This window comes from Lepidochelys olivacea (genome assembly GCF_965140295.1).
Source record: "Lepidochelys olivacea isolate rLepOli2 genome assembly, chromosome: 1".
Lineage (NCBI taxonomy): Eukaryota > Metazoa > Chordata > Testudines > Cheloniidae > Lepidochelys > Lepidochelys olivacea.
In genome coordinates, this window is record NC_140411.1 from 155,455,211 (window position 1) to 155,475,398 (window position 20,188).

The following is a 20,188-nucleotide window of genomic DNA, read 5'->3' on the forward strand; positions in this document are numbered from 1 at the left end:
TTAGATATTGTATTTATATGTGATAAATAAACTTCTCTTTGGATGCCTTCTGCTGGGATTCTCTCTTGGGGCTTCATATTGAAGTACTGTAGAATTTGCCCAGATCCTAAGAATTAGGAGCCCCCAGGGCAATGATAACAGGGTATAGCACAACCAGATCAAACTGGCCTTTGTGTGTCGCCACCCACAAACTGGCTAGTTCCCTCCTAGGCACAGTCAGCAAAGGAGCTTCAGTCTCATTGATTCATGTCTTCAAGTTTCCTTTTTTTGTTTCCAGTCAGTATGTTGCAAAACTTCAGTGTATCTGCTAGGTTATCTGCTGAGTACTGTTTTTTAGCTGGCATGCCCATTCCAGTGAGAACATTCTTCATATGCTTGATGCCAAAAGATCTTAGGGGGGATTATCTAAAGTGAACTAAAACCGTTAGAAAGTCCACCCTACTTAGTTTCCTTTGACAGCAATTCACTGGGCAGTGCTATTACTAAAAGGATTGTGTGCGTCTAGTTATCATGCATCTTTTTTGTTATTAATACACGAAGTCCATTGTGAAGCACTTAGGGTTCCTACACACTCAGTATGCCTGATCCAAACACACACAAGCAAAGAAACAAAAGTTAAGCCACCTAATGGTACCTAGACTGTACTCCACTCACAAGCACCCACCTTACCTTTACCACAACTAGTGTGCACCACAGACCATGCACCATTTTCATCTTTCTGCATTCACCCCTTTACCAGATTTCCCCTCCAACACTATTGATTATAGATATTTGGTGTATTACTAGTTTAATAAGGGATGATTAAGGAGTATGTGTACCCCCTTCAACCAGTCGTATTTTCATATGCCAGACCCCTCGATCAACCAGCTCGGCTTGTGTGAGCCAGGTCCTTCCCATCAACCAGGCTTGCATGCATAGTATGTAAACTTCCAGTTTTAATGTGAATACTGGCTAAAAATTACCTTAAATCCAACACTTAACAAACCCTTCTCCTTTGCACAGGCTTTCTCAAACCGACCTTTCTGGCAAGTTCCTTGAAGATAGCTCTTAAAAAGCATTGTCTGTCATCAATAATGAAAATTTAGGCCTGCCAAGGGAAATTTTCAGCCAGAACCTAACTTGAGACTTCCTTTTAAAAATGTATGAAGAGAAGCCAAACAGAATCCACACAGAAAATTGAAGGGCATACAAACTAACGTATTGTGAAATTTTGCACCATTTGGGCCACCTACTTTTAAAGAGAGAGAGGAAATTATTCCCTATTTTAAGTCTATTTTACAATGCAAAGCTAACCATGAAGTTGCTGCCAGACACCTCTATAATGACTTAGCTTTTCATCTTCATGCCAGCCATATCAAGGCTCCCTTGGTTAGAGCCAAAGCTATGACCACTGGCTATCTGACATGTCTCTCTTGCAAAGGTATGCAAAGCAGCTATGTAGTCCTCTCACACATTTACAAAGCATGTTTACTTGGATTCAGTCTTTAGGAAGGAATCTGGTTTTCGATTCCAAGCTCTACTCTAAAAACTCTTTCCTAGGTAAGGAAGATCACATTTTCCCACCCCAGTAGAAGTTTTGTTTTACTTTTGGATGTCCCTTATTTTAGGTTGGACTAGTTTTATTCTCTGTGACATTTATATTCATCGTATAGGTTGGAGTGTCTAGTGGTATCTTTAAAAAACAACATTGACATTAATATTACTGCTTTTTGCAGCTATTTGCAGTTTACTTTTTCTTTTGGGATAACCTTTATGCTGCTTACTCTCCAGAAGCAAGAATTGTAATAGAAAGTATTTTCTTGTTGTTCTGCTTCTCTGAAGCTATATTTTTCAAACAGGATTCTCCTTCATCTACCTTCCTCCCCTCAGAGTTTGGGTGTCACATTTTTTGAGGTGTTCTTTTTTCTTTAGTTTCATTTTTTAGTCCGTTTCTTTCCTTTGTAAATCTCTCTGCTGGTCTTGTCTCCTCAGGAGATTCATATGCTGTACAACTGAGGTAATTGGCTGGGATGCTGAAATGTCAATATTTATATCTTGTAATAGTGGGGAGGTTGTGTGCAACAGCTAGTAAGGGCCTGGTTCATGTTCTGTGCAGTGCTTGCTACTACCACCACCCCTTGGAATCAAAATTCCCAAGAGCTGAGGGAGTTTTGCCAAACTCATCCTGGGGAAGCGAAGGCCCCAGAGTGACAATGCTGTCTGAGAGAGAGTGCCAGAGAAGCAGAATTGAGAATTCAGAACGTGAATATTGCAACCATCTCAAACTCATGTCCTAGTTATCTTTATTACAACATAATATTTTAAGAAACATTTTTTTCTGAGATATAATTTTCACTTCATTTTCACTTCTTTTAAGGTTGCATATTCATACACCTATGAACTTCGACCTTACTTGGATCTGCTTTTGCAAATCCTGTTAATTGAGGACTCTTGGCAGACCCACAGGTTAGTATTCTTTTTTTTCCATTTTACGGTAGACTCCCATCTTTTTATAATATGGGGCACCCCTGTTGGACAGTTTCTCTTCCCAACTAAATGGTTCTGCTGATTAAGAGAAATGGACTTAAAAAATCTGAAAAGACTTAAACTCTGGTATTCAAAACACAAGGACAAAACTTATGTTCAGCTTACTTCATTTTTATCCCTACTTTTAAAATTAGGCAACTTGTGTATTTAAAACTTGAGCTTAGAATTTCACTTTTTTCACAGCTGGCAGAAAGCTACTTAGCCACTTAACACCAATTGAATGCATCCCTCTAAAAGTGGAACCTTTTACTAATATTCCAGTTAAGCAGCAGTCACTGGTACTCAGTGTCATTAGGCTAGACTGCTGTCTTGGAAACATTTGAGTAAAGTGGCTAATCCATTTAAGAGGAGTATACTGTGTTAATAGTGGTGTTATTGGTCATGACACATTCCTATGTGGATAGGATTATTTATTACCTTTGACACGTATGAAGCATGAAGTTAGGAGAGTTGCGGTTTTTGAAGACAGTAAACATTCTACATTAGGTCACATTTTAATAGACAGTTCTCTTTTAAGAGTGTCCAAATATTCAAACCAGTTTGAAACACAGTTCTCACCAATTGAGAGAATAAGGACTTTTTAAAATGACCATTAAAATGCTCAATGTTTTTTCTTTGCAACTTTATGAATACTGACTTTTTTTTTCCTGGTAGCTTCAATCAAAATCAAAAGTATCATGGAAGAGGGGTACAACTTGCAATAAACGTCGTCTAGGTGGTAGTAAGCCATGTTTTGAAATACAGCCACTGCTTGATAGCTTGTGTGTGGAAATATGTTGTTAGTTAGATTTTAGTAAATCATTTGAAAGAGTGTTACAATGAAAACTGACTGCAATGATGAAAATATTTGAGGGGGTCCTTAAGTCATTCCCTTTAGAGTTGCATTGGACTTTCTAGTTTCAGCTGCTACCTGGACATATCCCTGAAGACCACCTCTGAAAAGACAGTGGTGTGGCTTGCTGTGCTCCAAAGACTGGGGACTGATCTTTTTTTAAATTTATTTATTTATTTCTAAGTCTTGATTTACATATTGATAGGAAGTTGTTCCCAACAAACCTTCCAGGATATGTCTACAGTACGGAGGGGAGCCTTGCTCCCAGCCCAGGTAGACAGACTTTTACTAGCTCAGCTCAAGCTAGTGCACTAAACATAAGTGTGAACATTGTGGCGCCACTGCAGGCTTGGGCTAGCCACCTGAGCTTGGACCCAGAGTGTAACATGGGCTTGAGAGCCTGAGCTGTCACGCAACATCATCCATGTTGCTATTTTTAGCGTTCTTGCTTGAGCCAGGCTATTATGAATCTGTCTGCCCAGACTAGGAAGCTTGCTCCCAGCTTCAGTGTAAACATTCCCCAGATTCTGAACCCCTGTATGGTGTGTCAACACTTGCATATCCAACTGAGCTAGATGTATAAAGTTCACATAGTCTTTAGCTTAAGAAACACTCTTGGAGAGGGAAACAATTTAATAAGACACAACATTAGACGTGCAAAAGTGCTGGGTTGGTTTGGGATTCTGAATGTTACTGCTTTTCATATGTCCAGCTGTTGGATTTTCAGCATTTGAAATACGAGTTTAACTCGGATTTTTCAAGTATGCATGCTGTGGATCTCACTGTATGTGTGCATGCATCTCAAGCATGTTATATAAGAGCGTTTTGAGTAGCAGTGTCCACTGGGTCTGTGGCACCTCATGCTCCCTTATGAGGGTATATAGGGTGGAGTGATCACAGCCATGTCCCAGTTCCTTCTTATTGCCCAGGTCCACCCCACTACTTATTAGTGTTTGCTGCCATTCTATTTCACTGATCTACCTGAAGAATTTGTTTTTCTTTCTCTCCACTAATAAGTGGACTGCTTTCAACTGAACCGCTGCAAAAAAACAGGACAGCCTTCCAGTACAGAGGGTTTAGGCACTTTGCACCAACTGCCACACCTCAAGGCAAACTAAAAATCCCACAGCTTTGAGTCCTGCCTATCCTGTGATGGTCTTGTTCCACTCACCACTGGGCGCAGCCACTACCAGTCCTGCCTTGAGGAAAGTCACAGTGCTCTGCTACTGTGAGGGCTAGGGATAAAAGCTCAACCACTAGCATGGCTCAAGAAAGACATGGTTGCATGTTACCAGCCAGAACATTCTCAGTCTTTCAGCCACTGTCATGGGCACTGTTGGTAGAACCCTGAGGTGTATATACTGGCAAGAGTCTACATCTCCACCCGAGATGTCCTCTGAGTAGAGCTTGGCACTGGCATCTCTGCTACCAAGATCACCCCACATTACGGCACTGCCACTTGAAGAGATGTGCTCCTCCTCACCTTCACCTCATTTTTTCTCCATGTTCAGCAGAGATCTATCTCCTCTACGATCAGGAGGAGACTCTGTAGAAGACACTGGAGGCTCCCTTCTTGGAGAGCCCATCATAAGCTCAATGTGTGGCAGTGGGCAGGTCAAACTTAACTGGGCTAATACCAATATAGTATACCCTCTTGGCTGTATTGGGACCACCTTCGCATGTCTCTCAAAGCAGATCCCTTTCTCACCTATTAAGGAAGGGAAGGAGATCTCACTCCCACTGTAATTGCTAGCTCAACCTCCCATGCTGGAGCCAGGTTCAGGTGATCACGGACAAATCTAGGCAGCACTGGAGGAATACATACAGCCTTCTTGACCCCCCCCTAAGGAATCATTGTTCTCCCTGGATGTGGCAGCACCGGTGTTGAATTCTTTCAAAGCATTCCAGGAGCTACTGGCTCAAATTGCAGAGACTCTAGACATTGAAATCTTGGTAATCCAGAAGTCGTCTCATAAATTCTTTGACACCCTGAATTTTTCAATCACAGCCAGGATTTTCCTCCCCATTAACAAGGGAATACTTGAGCTTGCAAAGGGACTCTGGCAGGCTCCAGCAACTCTTTCTCCTACAGCCAAGAGGATTGATAAGACATTCTAAATACCAGATAAGGGCTTTTAATAATTCTGTGCTGATCCTAACTCAGTATCTTGGTGATTTCAGTGGTCCAAAAAAAGTCCAAATCAAGAAGTGTACCCCCAAAAGAGAGCCCCTAAAAGGCTGGTTCTCTTTGAGCATAAACCCTATTCCTCTGCCTTCTTACAACTTCACTTGGCAAACTATCAAGCTCAGTTTGTGGAATACAGTTCCCTTACTTGTGACAGTGGTCACTTTCCTAACCAGACTCTCTCAGGGCAGCATGGAGGACCTCAAGGACTTTATAAATGAGGGCCAAATTGTTTATAAGGTTGTCTTAGCAACAGTCATGGATGCCTTGGAAATGGCTGATAGGTTAGTGGTTGTGACCGTTATCATTCAAAGGGCCTCCTGGTTGCAAGCATTAAGCATTCCTAAGGAGGTGCAATGCACAATAGAGGAGCTGATTATTGAGGGAATAGAGCTCTTTAGTAGCCAAACAGATCATAGAATCATAGAATATCAGGGTTGGAAGGGACCTCAGGAGGTCATCTAGTCCAACCCCCTGCTCAAAGCAGGACCAATCCCCAATTAAATCATCCCACCCAGGGCTTTGTCAAGCCTGACCTTAAAAACGTCTAAGGAAGGAGATTCTACCACCTCCCTAGGTAACGCATTCCAGTGTTTCACCACCCTCCTAGGTGAAAAAGTTTTTCCTAATATCCAACCTAAACCTCCCCACTGCAACTTGAGACCATTACTCCTTGTCCTGTCCTCTTCTACCACTGAGAATAGTCTAGAACCATCCTCTCTGGAACCACCTCGCAGGTAGTTGAAACCAGCTATCAAATCCCCCCTCATTCTTCTCTTCTGCAGACTAAACAATCCCAGTTCCCTCATCCTCTCTTCATAAGTCATGTGTTCCAGACCCCTAATCATTTTTATTGCCCTTCGCTGGACTCTCTCCAATTTATCCACATCCTTCTTGTAGCGTGGGGCCCAAAACTGGACACAGTACTCCAGATGAGGCCTCACCGATGTCGAATAGAGGGGGACGATCACGTCCCTCGATCTGCTCGCTATGCCCCTACTTATACATCCCAAAATGCCATTGGCCTTCTTGGCAACAAGGGCACACTGTTGACTCATATCCAGCTTCTCGTCCACTGTCACCCCTAGGTCCTTTTCCGCAGAACTGCTGCCTAGCCATTCAGTCCCTAGTCTGTAGCTGTGCATTGGATTCTTCCGTCCTAAGTGCAGGACCCTGCACTTATCCTTATTGAACCTCATCAGATTTCTTTTGGCCCAATCCTCCAATTTGTCTAGGTCCCGCTGTATCCTATCCCTGTCCTCCAGCGTATCTACCACTCCTCCCAGTTTAGTATCATCTGCAAATTTGCTGAGAGTGCAATCCACACCATCCTCCAGATCATTTATGAAGATATTGAACAAAACCGGCCCCAGGACCGACCCGTGGGGCACTCCACTTGACACCGGCTGCCAACTAGACATGGAGCCATTGATCACTAGCCGTTGAGCCCGACAATCTAGCCAACTTTCTACCCACCTTATAGTGCAGTCATCCAGCCCATACTTCTTTAACTTGCTGACAAGAATACTGTGGGAGACCGTGTCAAAAGCTTTGCTAAAGTCAAGAAACAGTACATCCACTGCTTTCCCTTCATCCACAGAACCAGTAATCTCATCATAGAAGGCAATTAGATTAGTCAGGCATGACCTTCCCTTGGTGAATCCATGCTGACTGTTCCTGATCACTTTCCTCTCATGTAAGTGCTTCAGGATTGATTCTTTGAGGACCTGCTCCATGATTTTTCCGGGGACTGAGGTGAGGCTGACTGGCCTGTAGTTCCCAGGATCCTCCTTCTCTTTTTTAAAGATTGGCACTACATTAGCCTTTTTCCAGTCATCTGGGACTTCCCCTGTTCTCCACAAGTTTTCAAAGATAAGGGCCAATGGCTCTGCAATCACAGCCGCCAATTCTTTTAGCACTCTCAGATGCAACGCATCCGGCCCCATGGACTTGTGCACGTCCAGCTTTTCTAAATAGTCCCTAACCACCTCTTTCTCCACAGAGGGCTGGCCATCTATTCCCCATGTTGTGATGCCCAGCGCAGCAGTCTGGGAGCTGACCTTGTTCGTGAAGACAGAGGCAAAAAAAGCATTGAGTACATTAGCTTTTTCCACATCCTCTGTCACTAGGTTGCCTCCCTCATTCATTAAGGGGCCCACACTTTCCTTGACTTTCTTCTTGTTGCCAACATACCTGAAGAAACCCTTCTTGTTACTCTTGACATCTCTCGCTAGCTGCAGCTCCAGGTGCGATTTGGCCCTCCTGATTTCATTCCTACATGCCCGAGCAATATTTTTATACTCTTCCCTGGTCATATGTCCAACCTTCCACTTCTTGTAAGCTTCTTTTTTATGTTTAAGATCCGCTAGGATTTCACCGTTAAGCCAAGCTGGTTGCCTGCCATATTTATTATTCTTTCGACACATCGGGATGGTTTGTCCCTGTAACCTCAACAGGGATTCCTTGAAATACAGCCAGCTCTCCTGGACTCCTTTCCCCTTCATGTTAGTCCCCCCAGGGGATCCTACCCATCTGTTCCCTGAGGGAGTCGAAGTCTGCTTTCCTGAAGTCCAGGGTCTGTATCCTGCTGCTTACCTTTCTTCCCTGTGTCAGGATCCTGAACTCAACCAACTCATGGTCACTGCCTCCCAGATTCCCATCCACTTTTGCTTCCTCCACTAATTCTTCCCGGTTTGTGAGCAGCAGGTCAAGAAAAGCTCCCTCCCTAGTTGCTCCTCTAGCACTTGCACCAGGAAATTGTCCCCTACGCTTTCCAAAAACTTCCTGGATTGTCTATGCACCGCTGTATTGCTCTCCCAGCAGATACCAGGAAAATTAAAGTCACCCATGAGAACCAGGGCATGCGATCTAGTAGCTTCCGCGAGTTGCCGGAAGAAAGCCTCATCCACCTCATCCCCCTGGTCCGGTGGTCTATAGCAGACTCCCACCACTACATCACTCTTCTTGCTCACACTTCTAAACTTAATCCAGAGACACTCAGGTTTTTCTGCAGTTTTGCACCGGAGCTCTGAGCAGTCATACTGCTCCCTTACATACAGTGCTACTCCCCCACCTTTTCTGCCCTGCCTGTCCTTCCTGAACAGTTTATAACCATCCATGACAGTACTCCAGTCATGTGAGTTATCCCACCAAGTCTGTGTTATTCCAATCACGTCATAATTCCTTGACGTCACCAGGACCTCCAGTTCTCCCTGCTTGTTTCCAAGGCTTTGTGCATTCGTATATAAGCACTTGAGATAACCTGCTGATCGCCCCTCATTCTCAGTATGAGGCAGGAGCCCTTCCCTCTCAGACATTCCTGCCTGTGCTTCCTCCCGGTATCCCGCTTTCCCACTTACCTCAGGGCTTTGGTCTCCTTCCCCCGGTGAACCTAGTTTAAAGCCCTCCTCACTAGGTTAGCCAGCCTGCTCGCAAAGATGCTCTTCCCTCTCTTTGTAAGGTGGAGCCCGTCTCTGCCCAGCACTCCTCCTTCATGGAACACCATCCCATGGTCAAAGAATCCAAAGCCTTCTCTCAGACACCACCTGCGTAGCCATTCGTTGACTTCCACGATTCGACGGTCCCTACCCAGGCCTTTTCCTTCCACGGGGAGGATGGGCGAGAGCACCACTTGCGCCTCAAACTCCCTTTATCCTTCTTCCCAGAGCCACGTAGTCCACAGTGATCCGCTCAAGGTCATTCCTGGCAGTATCATTGGTGCCCACGTGGAGAAGCAGGAAGGGGTAGCGATCTGAGGGCTTGATGAGTCTCGGCAGTCTCTCCGTCACATCGCGAATCTTAGCCCCCGGCAAGCAGCAGACTTCTCGGTTTTCCTGGTCAGGGCGGCAGATAGATGATTCAGTCCCCCGGAGGAGAGAGTCCCCGACCACCACCACCCACCTCCTTCTCTTGGGAGTGGTGGTCGTGGAACCCCTCATCTCAGGACAGTGCATCTCATGCCTTCCAACCAGCGGAGTCTCCTTCTGCTCCCACCCCCCAAGACATATCATCTGGTCCACTCTCCGCAATGGTACCTGTGGAGAGAACATGAAAGCGGTTAGTTACCTGTGTCTGCGTTGCTGGAACCCAGACATTCCCCCTTCTTCTTCTGGAGGTCACATGTTGCCAAGCTTCTTCACTGGCCTCTTGGCTCCGCTGTGCAACCCGCTCTAAATCTTTAGAGCTTTGTGCCCGTAGAAGCATATCCTGACTTTTGTCCAGAAAATCCTCCGTTTCTCGTATGCAACGCAGGGTCGTTATCTGTTGCTCCAGACCTTCAATCTTCTCTTCCAATATGGAGACCAGCTTGCACTTTGTACAGACAAAATCGCTTCTGTCCTGTGGAAGAAAGACAAACATGGCACATCCAGTGCAGGTCACAACAGCTGAACCCCCCCCTTCCATATCACCTTCCTACTATGTGTTGGTGATGTGGTGTTCCACTCATTAAAGGACTCTCGGGCCACACTGCAGTGTTTAGGTATATACACAAGCCCGATCACAACTGAGACAGAGAACATCCACCTGCTCCCAAAGTAGGAAACCTGAAAACACTCAGAAAAATGCCCCAGTATTCCAGGAGACAACCACTGTCCTTTTCTGTCACGCACACTGTACCTGCACTGAGGTAGCAGGTTTGACAGAAGTGTTGAGAGCCACACCAAAGCCTGTCTAGAGCCAATCATTACCTCAGCAAGCCAACTTTACCTCCTTCCAATAGGCCTGGTCTGCAATTAGAGTAGACAGATGGGTGCTAGACATCATTGCCCACTGTCCCATCCATTTCCAGTCCTTTCCCCCGCCTACCCACTTCCCCATCCCTCTTCAGGGACCCTTTTCAGCCTTCTGCAAACAGAATTAGCCTTGTTGCTTCATCTAGGAGCCACAGAAGAAGTCTCACAAGAATACAGGGGAAGAGGCATCTTGATATATCCTCATTCCAGAAAAGACAGTGTCTTCATCCTATCCTAGATCTTAGAATTCTGAAGAAATATATACACCATCTCAGATTCAGAATGGTAACTATTGCCTCCATCATTCCATCCCTTCAGACTCAAGACTGATTCATCGTTTTCAGCCTACAGGATGTGTACTTCTACATAGCCATCCACCGAGCCCACAGAAAGTACCTAAGGCCATGTCTATATATCTAGTGTAGACGCGATAAATTGATCCCCGATTGTTCTGCCGTCGACTCCGGAACTCCTCCATGGCGAGAGGCGGAAGCGGAGTCGACGGGGGAGCGGCGGCCGTCGATCCTGTGCCATGAGGACATGAAGTTAGTAATTCTAAGTTGATCTAAGATACATCGACTTCAGCTATGCTATTCTCATATCTGAAGTTGCGTATTTTAGATCGATATTCTTCTCCGTGTAGACCAGGCTTAAGCCTCACAGTGGAGTCCATTATCAGTACAAAGTATTGCTGTTTGGACTCTCCATAGCACACACAATATTCACAAATCGGCTGCTGTTGTGGCATCCTATATGAGGAGAAGGGATATCCATATCTACCCTTACCTGGAATGATTGGCTGAACGAAGGTGGATTCCAGCAGAAGAGCATTGGGTCTGAAAATTGCCTTCTCCCTTTTCACCCAGCTAGCCCTCTTGGTGAACTGAAATTATTCCTTACTCTATCACAAAAGAGCAATCATAGGAACTGTGGTAGCCTCCTCACGTCACTCCAAGGACAAGTTCCTCTCTTTGCAATGACTGCTGAATGGAATAAAATCAAATCTGGCCATGATGACAGTGCAGGCCTGTCTCAGACTATTAAGTCAAATGTCAGTATGGCAATTATTTCTCACCACTTGCTAGACTTCTCCTGCGACCCTTAAAACTCAGGGGTCAGTCTATTTCCCAGTAAGTCATCAGATATTCTACCTCGAGTCATCTCAGAGAGGAATTGGTAGCTAGACCCCAAAAACATTTGGAATACCCTTTTCTGTTTTCCCTCCAACAGTGACACTAATCACAAATGTGTCAGAGACAGGTTGGGGTGGTCACCTGGACCACCTGAGATGCAAGGGTCCTGGTCCTAGGGTGATATGAAATTCTGCATAAAAGACAACACATCTTCAGTGGTCTACATAAACACACCAGTGTGTGCTTATTACCCCCATTCCAGGGAGTGATCGTGTTATGAATGTTGTCAGGAACACAGGATAACCCCAGTTTTCAGAGTAGCAGCCGTGTTAGTCTGTATTCGCAAAAAGAAAAGGAGGACTTGTGGCACCTTAGAGACTAACCAATTTATTAGAGCATAAGCTTTCGTGAGCTACAGCTCACTTCCTCAGATGCATATCGTGGAAACTGCAGCAGGCTTTATAAATACACAGAGAATATGAAACAATACCTATTCCCACCCCACTGTCCTGGATTTGTGCTGGAAATCACTTTAGATAAGCTATTACCAGCAGGACAGTGGGGTGGGAATAGGTATTGTTTCATATTCTCTGTGTATATATAAAGCCTGCTGCAGTTTCCACGATATGCATCTGAGGAAGTGAGCTGTAGCTCACGAAAGCTTATGCTCTAATAAATTGGTTAGTCTCTAAGGTGCCACAAGTCCTCCTTTTCTTTTTGAGGATAACCCCAGTGGCTCTTCATCTCCCAGAAGTCAGCAACAGCCTAGAGGACTTCTTAAGCAGACAATCACTCGCCAGTTATGAGTGGTCACTGCAGAGCTCCATCATCCAGCAGATATCTCGAAGTGGGAGAGCCCCACAAAAGACCTCTTCACCACCAGGGAAAACACCAAATGTCCAACTTTTTGCTCGTGGGAAGTCTGTGGAACTGAAGCCTCACTTATGCCTTTTCCCCAATTTTCCCAGAGTAATATGTAAGATCAGACAGGTCAAGGCCACAGTTACCCTCATGGCATCTTACTGGCTAAGGCAGTTTTGTGTGAGAAACCTGCTACAGATGTCCACTCAGGTCTCCCATATCTCTGCCAGACATATCTCAGAACAATGATTATATTCTGCATTTAGCCCCAAAGTGACCACATCTGACAGCCTGGACGTTGGCTGATTGAGAACCATTGACAGACTCTGCTCCTTTCAGATGCACAAAATCCTTATACATAGTTGTAAGCAACATACAAGAAGGACCAATTCCACAAAATAGAAGCGGTTCTCCATATGGGTGGCCCAGCACAACCCAGTCTCAGTAGAAACATAGGTACCAAAGATCTTACTACATACTGCATTTAAAACATTCTGGCCTTTCATTTAGCTCTATTGTGGTTCACCTGGCAGCAATTTCAGCTTGTCATTCACCTGTACACTTGTCTTTGATCGTCTCACAACCAACTGTATTGAAGATCCACAAAGACCTCTTTATATTTTTAACCCCAGGTAAAGAACTAACTCTTTTGTGTGAGACCGTAATATCCTCTTCCTAAATCTTACTGTGCTTCCCTTTTGAGCTACTCTTGGGATGCACCCTGTATTATCTTACTTTAAAGATGGTCTTTCTGGTTCCCATCACCTTGGCTAGGAGAATCTGTGAGCTCCAGGTCTTTGTGGCTGAATCTGTCTACATGACATTTCACGGAGACATGGTCGTACTGATACCTCATCATATGGTCATCCTTAAAGTGGTCTCAGAATTCCATTCAAATCAAGTTAATTTGTTTTCCAAAAACCCATTCTGTACCAGGATTAAAACTGCATACTGTGGAATTTCAAGTTCATTCATCCTCTGTGTGGACAGAACTAAACCTTCTTCAAGATGTTGTCAGTGTGGATCCCACAACCCTTCCTCCATAACAACTTTTTCGGAGCCCTCAGCATATGGGATTCTGAATTGATGAGGGAACTGAGGGGCAGTTGCGGACGCTCCGCCCTTTATACCCTCGTAAAGGAATGTGAAGAAGCACGGGGTGCATGCACGGTCCCAGCAAAAGACTATCATCTCACATGCATGAGGCGCATGTGCATCTATAGTGGGATCCACACTGATGACATTTCAGGCAACATTTACTGTAAGGTAAGCAACCGTTCTTTCTGAGATGCAACTATATTCTAACATTACAATGGGTGGTAGATATTTATGGAAAGGATTTGTTTTAATTCTGTTGATTGAGAACTAATGATTAATGGGTGACACTTTATTGCTATAGCTATAATTGTCGTTATGCTTTTTTGGTATCTGTGATTACTCTGATTTAATATATCCAGGAGGTCAAGCATATAACTGAATTGTTATTTAACCCTTTTAGAGTCCTAATTAATACATTGCATTGTAATTACTGTTATACTTTTTGATGAACACACCTAGTACAAAATCCTGTAATCAGAATATTAACTTTTATAATTACAGTGTAATTGAAGTGTCATTCCAGTTACTGTTTTATAATGTGTAACAAATTTGAGGACTAAAATTTTTTTTTTCCTTTTTCCTTCCCCCTCCAGGATTCACAATGCACTTAAAGGAATCCCAGATGACAGGGATGGGCTATTTGACACCATTCAGCGTTCTAAGAACCATTATCAGAAAAGAGCTTACCAGTGTATCAAGTGCATGGTAGCTCTTTTCAGCAACTGTCCTGTAGCCTACCAAATCTTACAGGTGATACCTTCCATTCTGACTTCATTGTTGTTTTAGAATTCTAGACAAAAAGTAAGTTAAGCAAATTACAACAGAGTAAATTGCCCTCTTCTTCTAAGTAAAACTCATTTGGATATTTCTTTGTCAAAAGATCAGGAGAAGGAAGTGGGAGGGAGGGATTCAGCTAAACTTGACCGTAATATACAGATTGTATTAATGATTGTGTGGCAGCTGCTCCAAACTCACCAATGCTTTTCCCTTCGGGGGAAAAATGTATGTACTCAGTAAAAAGAACTTTTGCTTAAACAGTGGGCTGGTGTGAAGACAGTAACCTGTTTTCCAATGCGTGGATGTTGTGGCAATAGAGAAGTATTGGTGTTTGAAGAATAAAAATGGGATTCTGAACTGTCACTTTTCTATCTCTGCAGAGCAATGGAGATTTGAAGAGAAAATGGACCTGGGCAGTAGAATGGCTTGGAGATGAGCTTGAGCGTAGGCCATATACTGGAAATCCACAATACACGTATAATAATTGGTCTCCCCCCGTACAGAGTAATGAAACCTCAAATGGTTACTTCTTGGAAAGATCACACAGTGCTAGAATGACCCTTGCAAAAGCTTGTGAACTCTGCCCAGAGGAGGTAAAAAATTAGACTTCACAGCAAATGGGAAGTTAAATAAAATTACTGCTTTAAATGCTCAAAATCCTTTGTACTTTATCCAGTAGTAGCAACAGTGAGTTGGGCAGCAGATTGTTCCTGGTTTCTGCTCGTTTTAGAAGTAAGAAGTTCTGAAACTTCATTTGCTAGTCTGAAACTGCCTAAAATTAACAGTAGTTTCCACTGACTGCCAGTTGTATAGTGCTGATGGTTTGTAGTAATCTTCTCTCATGTTGTTTACTGTTTGTACTGGCATTAACTGATTCCAAAGTTGGAATACCCCTAATTGAACTAAAATGGTGAAATTCAATTCTAGGAAGAGATAAGGTGATATCTGATAACTTATATCAGAAGTAAGTCTTTTCTCTGATATTGAGCAAGCTGTCACTTCATGTTACTTTTTTAAAATGTTGGGGGGAGGGAGAGGAGGAGTGTCTTGGTCTCCCAAGAACAGTGAGATTACAGTTTAAGGATGGGATTGGATTTGACTTGAAAATAATATTTTACTGTATGTTAATTTTAGGAACCAGATGACCCAGATGCCCCAGATGAACATGAATCCTCCCCACCAGAAGATGCGCCATTGTATCCTCATTCACCCGGTTCCCAGTATCAACAGGTAAACAGTGCAGAGTTTCACTTTCCGTTGAAGGATCTAAAGTCTAACTTTTTGTTTTAGCTTTCATGCTAACTCTCACTGTAGTAAATATTTAACTAGAAACACATTATAGTTCAAATCTCACACTTATAGAGTGATCATAAGGATGAACATTGAGCACCATTTACTAGAAGCAATTTCTCCATCAGAATTTCACATAAAACCCCAAATTTTACCATAAAGTTATTGATCATTCATACTAAAAGCATATATGCTGACTGCCATCCCCTAGCGAATGCATACTGGTTTCGTTAAGCAGTGCTTCTTCCATGTTTAGCACCTTACTCTGCGAATTGCACCATTGACTTAAATGATAGAATCCAGCCTTACATTAGTAAATTGTTTTAGACTTCAGTAAGTACTTAAAAATGATTTTGTCCCATATATAATTTGTTCTGTGAACCTGATATCCAAGTTTAAAGTGCATATCAAATTTAAATCTGTTTCAGGGTTAAGTGACTTATTTTGTTAGCATCTATTTAAATAGAAAGCTAGATGTGAAAGAGACCATACTAGAATTATTGAGCTGGTAATACCTAAGTTAGTAGGTCCCTGAATGAACTGTAGTTTTTATTTTCCTACTTTTCTCAAATCACTTATATATTCTGAATCTGCTCATTTCATTTCCTGCCCTGCCCAAACCCATTCCCCCTTCATCTTGCTTTCCTTACTGATGTTCTCAGCAGAGCAGTTGGCAAGTGATATAGACTCCTCCGTCCCCTTGGAGTTAAGTTGCAGTTTATCACAAACTCGCTGATTAATTCTTTACTTGTGTGATGTGTTCACTTTCTCACAACTGCTGGCATTTCTCACCCTGTAACAAAAACAACCCTTTTTTCTTAGTATTGCAATAGGTTTATGCTTGGTCAAATCTTGCAGTTCCCTGAAGTGTCATAGGCAGACAACGTTTTACATTTGACAGTTGTATAGGTGTATTTTTAATTAAAAATTGTACTAGTTAGTTTTGAAAAATTGTACTTGTTAGCATCTGGGGAAAATAACTGTTCAGCTTTTATTGACTTCCGTTGCAATTATTTTTTAGCGAGCAAAACTTAATGTATGTTTGCACAATTTATAACTAATTTCTTTTATTGTGTGTGTTTAAATTTTTCTCCCATACCGTTTTATCTTCTGGTAGAACTATATCTACATTTTAATCTAAACTGTACATATCACATAGGCAATATTCCATTCATCCTCTTTTTCCTGCTTTGTTTTGCATGTAATTGCAATTTAAAATCTGTAATTACTAATTTTTCACTAGCTTAATCTTCGCAATTCCAATTCAGAATCTTCAGCATAAATTCATTTAAAAGATAAAGCAGGAGACTTCACAGTAATTAATAAACATCCTGAAATATGTATTACTAATTAACCAGTTCACTATGCTTTGGGGTATGTTCAAAGGAGGGGGGAATCAATATAATTGCTTAGAAAAAATTTCCCAAGCATAAGGTCTCTTTAAAATGTTTTATTCTATTTTGCAGAATAACCATGTGCATGGACAGCCATATACAGGTCCAGCAGCACATCATATGAACAACCCTCAACGAACTGGCCAACGAGCACAAGAAAATTATGAAGGCAGTGAAGAAGTTTCCCCGCCTCAGACGAAAGATTAGTTAAATGCACATAATCAATTAACTTGCTCCATCAAGACTGTGCACCCAGGCCTTACAGTCCAACCTTTCTCTGTGTCTGGCTAATATTTAAAACTAGAAAAACTATTCCTAATCAACATGGAGTGGAGAGTCTATTCACTGTCTTATCTGCAGAAAATTGCTGTCAATATATAACCTGCCTGCAGTGGAAAGTGTATAGTGTTTTGTAATAAATGGCCTGATGCTAATGTGTAAATGGCAAAGGTGTATATAGTATATTAATGTTTGACTGTTAATTCTTAAGCAAGAAACATTTTTTTTGTCTTGATGAGACTCACAGATCTACAAAAACAAAAAGTAACTTCTTGATATATCCGCTGCGCTCTGCAACCAGTGTTGCCTGCCTAATGGCAGTTGGATCAACTCCTTTATGAAAAAGCCTATCCATGTCAACCACAAAAATAGTTTCATGTTAATTCTTTGCCACTGGAGTCGATTTTACTATGAGCAACGTAATGGCTGGTAACCTTTTAATTATTTGGTTGATGTGGAAAATTGGTGATGTAACATTGTTTCTAGATCTTTTTTCATTGCCTTTTTCATTCTGGTATTAGGTTAATCACTTTGAAGCTGTAGTTATGCTGTAACATTTAGCATGGCTTCACACCAGGTTAGTGTAGCCAATCGGGGCAAAAAACCCAACCATGACAGTAGTTGTCCCAAAGTGACAACTGTATTGCTCAGAGCTTTTTCTTACACCTAGACTACAAAATGGGGGAGGGAGGGAAAATGTGACAAACAAGTGGTTTTCAGTTGCACATATATTCCTCACATCTAATGTTGGACAGTTCTGTCTCTGGGTGGGATAAAAACACTTAGTTTTCAGTAATAGGAATTTAAAAGATTTAAAACAAATATGCAAAAATTTTGCTATGCCAGGATGCCTGGAGCATAATAGACTGTATTTGGTGTGCTTGTTTTGTTTCTTTGGTAGAGCTTATTAGATAAACTACTAACACTTTCCTTCTACTGCATCCCAGTGAAGTGGAAGTCAACGAAATCACACAGTACTTGTGTGTGCTACTGCACCAAGTTAACTTGCTGGTTTTCTGCTCATTCACAGTTCTACTTGAAAGCAAGAATTGTCTTAGCTCTTTAACCATTATACGAGAAATCTTGACTTTAGACGCAGGGTTTAATTATAAAAGAAACTACTGGTTAGTCACATACAATTCTAAGGTATCTCTAGTCTGGAATAAACATTTGTTTAAAGACTTCAAGAAACGCATCAGTAAATACTGTATTTAAATGAAAATTGGTAACTTGAATGTGTGTAATTTTTTGCAACCTGTCTAAAAACCAAATACCCCTGCAAAACAGATACAGCCCACCCTATACTATTTAAATATTTTGCTGTTTTATTTTATAGAAATTATTTTGCTGAATTCACAAATAGAATTTGATTTAAGAAGAATATTTTGTCCTGTGGTGTGTGTTGGTTTTTTTGTTTTGTTTTTTGACTGCACAGAAAGTTTAATTCTGTGCAATGGCACTATGCTGAATTCTGGAACTACAGTCACGTTGAGATTTTTGTGCACAGAAAAATTGGGCCCTTGACTAAGAATAAAAAATTAGGACAATTACCCTGTAAAAGTTTCTTAATGTGATTTATCTTGTACTTTTTGTATGTTTTTATATATACATATATATATATTTAATGAGCACAAGCTTGATGGTGTTTTTTACAACTAAGTTAATAGAAACAAAGCTGCTTAATCAAACAGAAGGTCTGTGTTGAAATGAACAAAAAAAAAATCATAAGTGCATTCTTATGCATTTAGTGTAATATAAGGGAGGGCTACAGAGATGAATTCATTTGATTTTTTTTTCTAATATTCTATGTAGCAGTGATCACTTTTGTGCTTCCATGTGTTCTTTAGTGCTCAACCACTTACTTCAGTTTTTCATGGTTTTTTAATAATACCATTTTACCTAAACTTGTTAAATTTGGGAGAAGTTTTCCCACATGTGTTTGGGGATACTTACTGGAAGTTATAACTCAAAATAGTAGCCTTCATATTAGAGCTGAAATAGTTCATATTTATTTGGACCAGTAATTATTGTTAAACACACTGTCTCAGAGACGATTGTGCATTTTTTTCTATTTAGGTAAGAACATGTAATGTGCTAGTTCAGCCTTGCCAAATGTGATTAATTTTAACAGTGCAATGATTGTAGAGACATGTAAAAACCTGTGAGATTTTTTGAAGGTTGTGATTTTTCCCCTCTCCCCTGAATTGGGGAATCATGACTGGTAGCAGTTATTTTTCAGATGGCAAGTTGAGGTTATCCTGCATCTGCCACTTTGAAGAAAGCTAGCCTGTGGTGGTGTTTGCTTTTCAAAATAGATAGCTACAGCAAAAAGTGTGCTGGGGAGAAAATCTTTTCTTCACTCTGGGCAAAATAGTTTTTACATTGTATTCATTTAAGTAACAAATGTACTAGCAAAAAGTTTAATATGCATGTTACAGTTGCAGCAATATGGCAGTGGTCATTTTCAGGCTATATCCAATACCTCAATATTGATATGGCACACATCCTCAAAGTGCCTAAAGGTTTAATTTCCCCTTCAATAATTTCTGGATGATATTTTTTGTTTAGAACAGATAGTGGGGAATCTCTGGTCTTCCACAAAATAAGAGCCAATAAATAATAAAACAATTTCTCATTTTCCTGACAATTTGACATTTAAATGCATACAAATTGAACATTCATAGGTCATGTTATGTGGTGGTAAAGTGTATCTATAAAAAGCTGCATTTTACCTAACAGAAGTTCTCCCTCTGTGTATTTAGATTAATTCCTGCTACCATTAGTGACTAAAATAAATTTTTACTATTGTTACTGCAGGGTTAACACAGGTATGTGTGAATGGGACTCCATTCTTCCTTATGCTTCAATGAGAGTATTAAGTTCTAATTTCAGAACTTATCAAGTACCCCTGTGTAAACCCATTGAAGAAAACGGGCTTTTACAGTGGTCAGTGGGGGCATAATTTGACCTGCAGGATTTGTATTACTGGTGGTGATGCACAAGAAGGAAAGCCACCCAGCTTTACTTGGAGATTTCTGAATGAGTTTGCAGGACTGGCAGTTAGGAGGGGGAAATAAATA

The 20,188-nt window shown here is 41.7% G+C and overlaps 1 protein-coding gene across 4 annotated transcripts in view; it reads left to right on the top strand.

Moving 5' to 3' along the window:
- Positions 1 to 18,658, top strand: part of USP9X (ubiquitin specific peptidase 9 X-linked) — a 204,930-nt gene extending 186,272 nt beyond the window's left edge. For all 4 annotated transcript variants that reach the window (XM_084641443.1, XM_084641441.1, XM_084641444.1 and 1 more), the window contains 5 exons: positions 2,357 to 2,445; positions 13,962 to 14,118; positions 14,526 to 14,738; positions 15,280 to 15,375; positions 16,902 to 18,658. In XM_084641443.1, coding sequence (XP_084497569.1) covers positions 2,357 to 2,445; positions 13,962 to 14,118; positions 14,526 to 14,738; positions 15,280 to 15,375; positions 16,902 to 17,036 — 690 coding nt within the window. In that variant the 3' untranslated portion in view covers positions 17,037 to 18,658. The remainder of the gene's footprint in view (positions 1 to 2,356; positions 2,446 to 13,961; positions 14,119 to 14,525; positions 14,739 to 15,279; positions 15,376 to 16,901) is intronic.
- Positions 18,659 to 20,188: the final 1,530 nt, after the last annotated feature.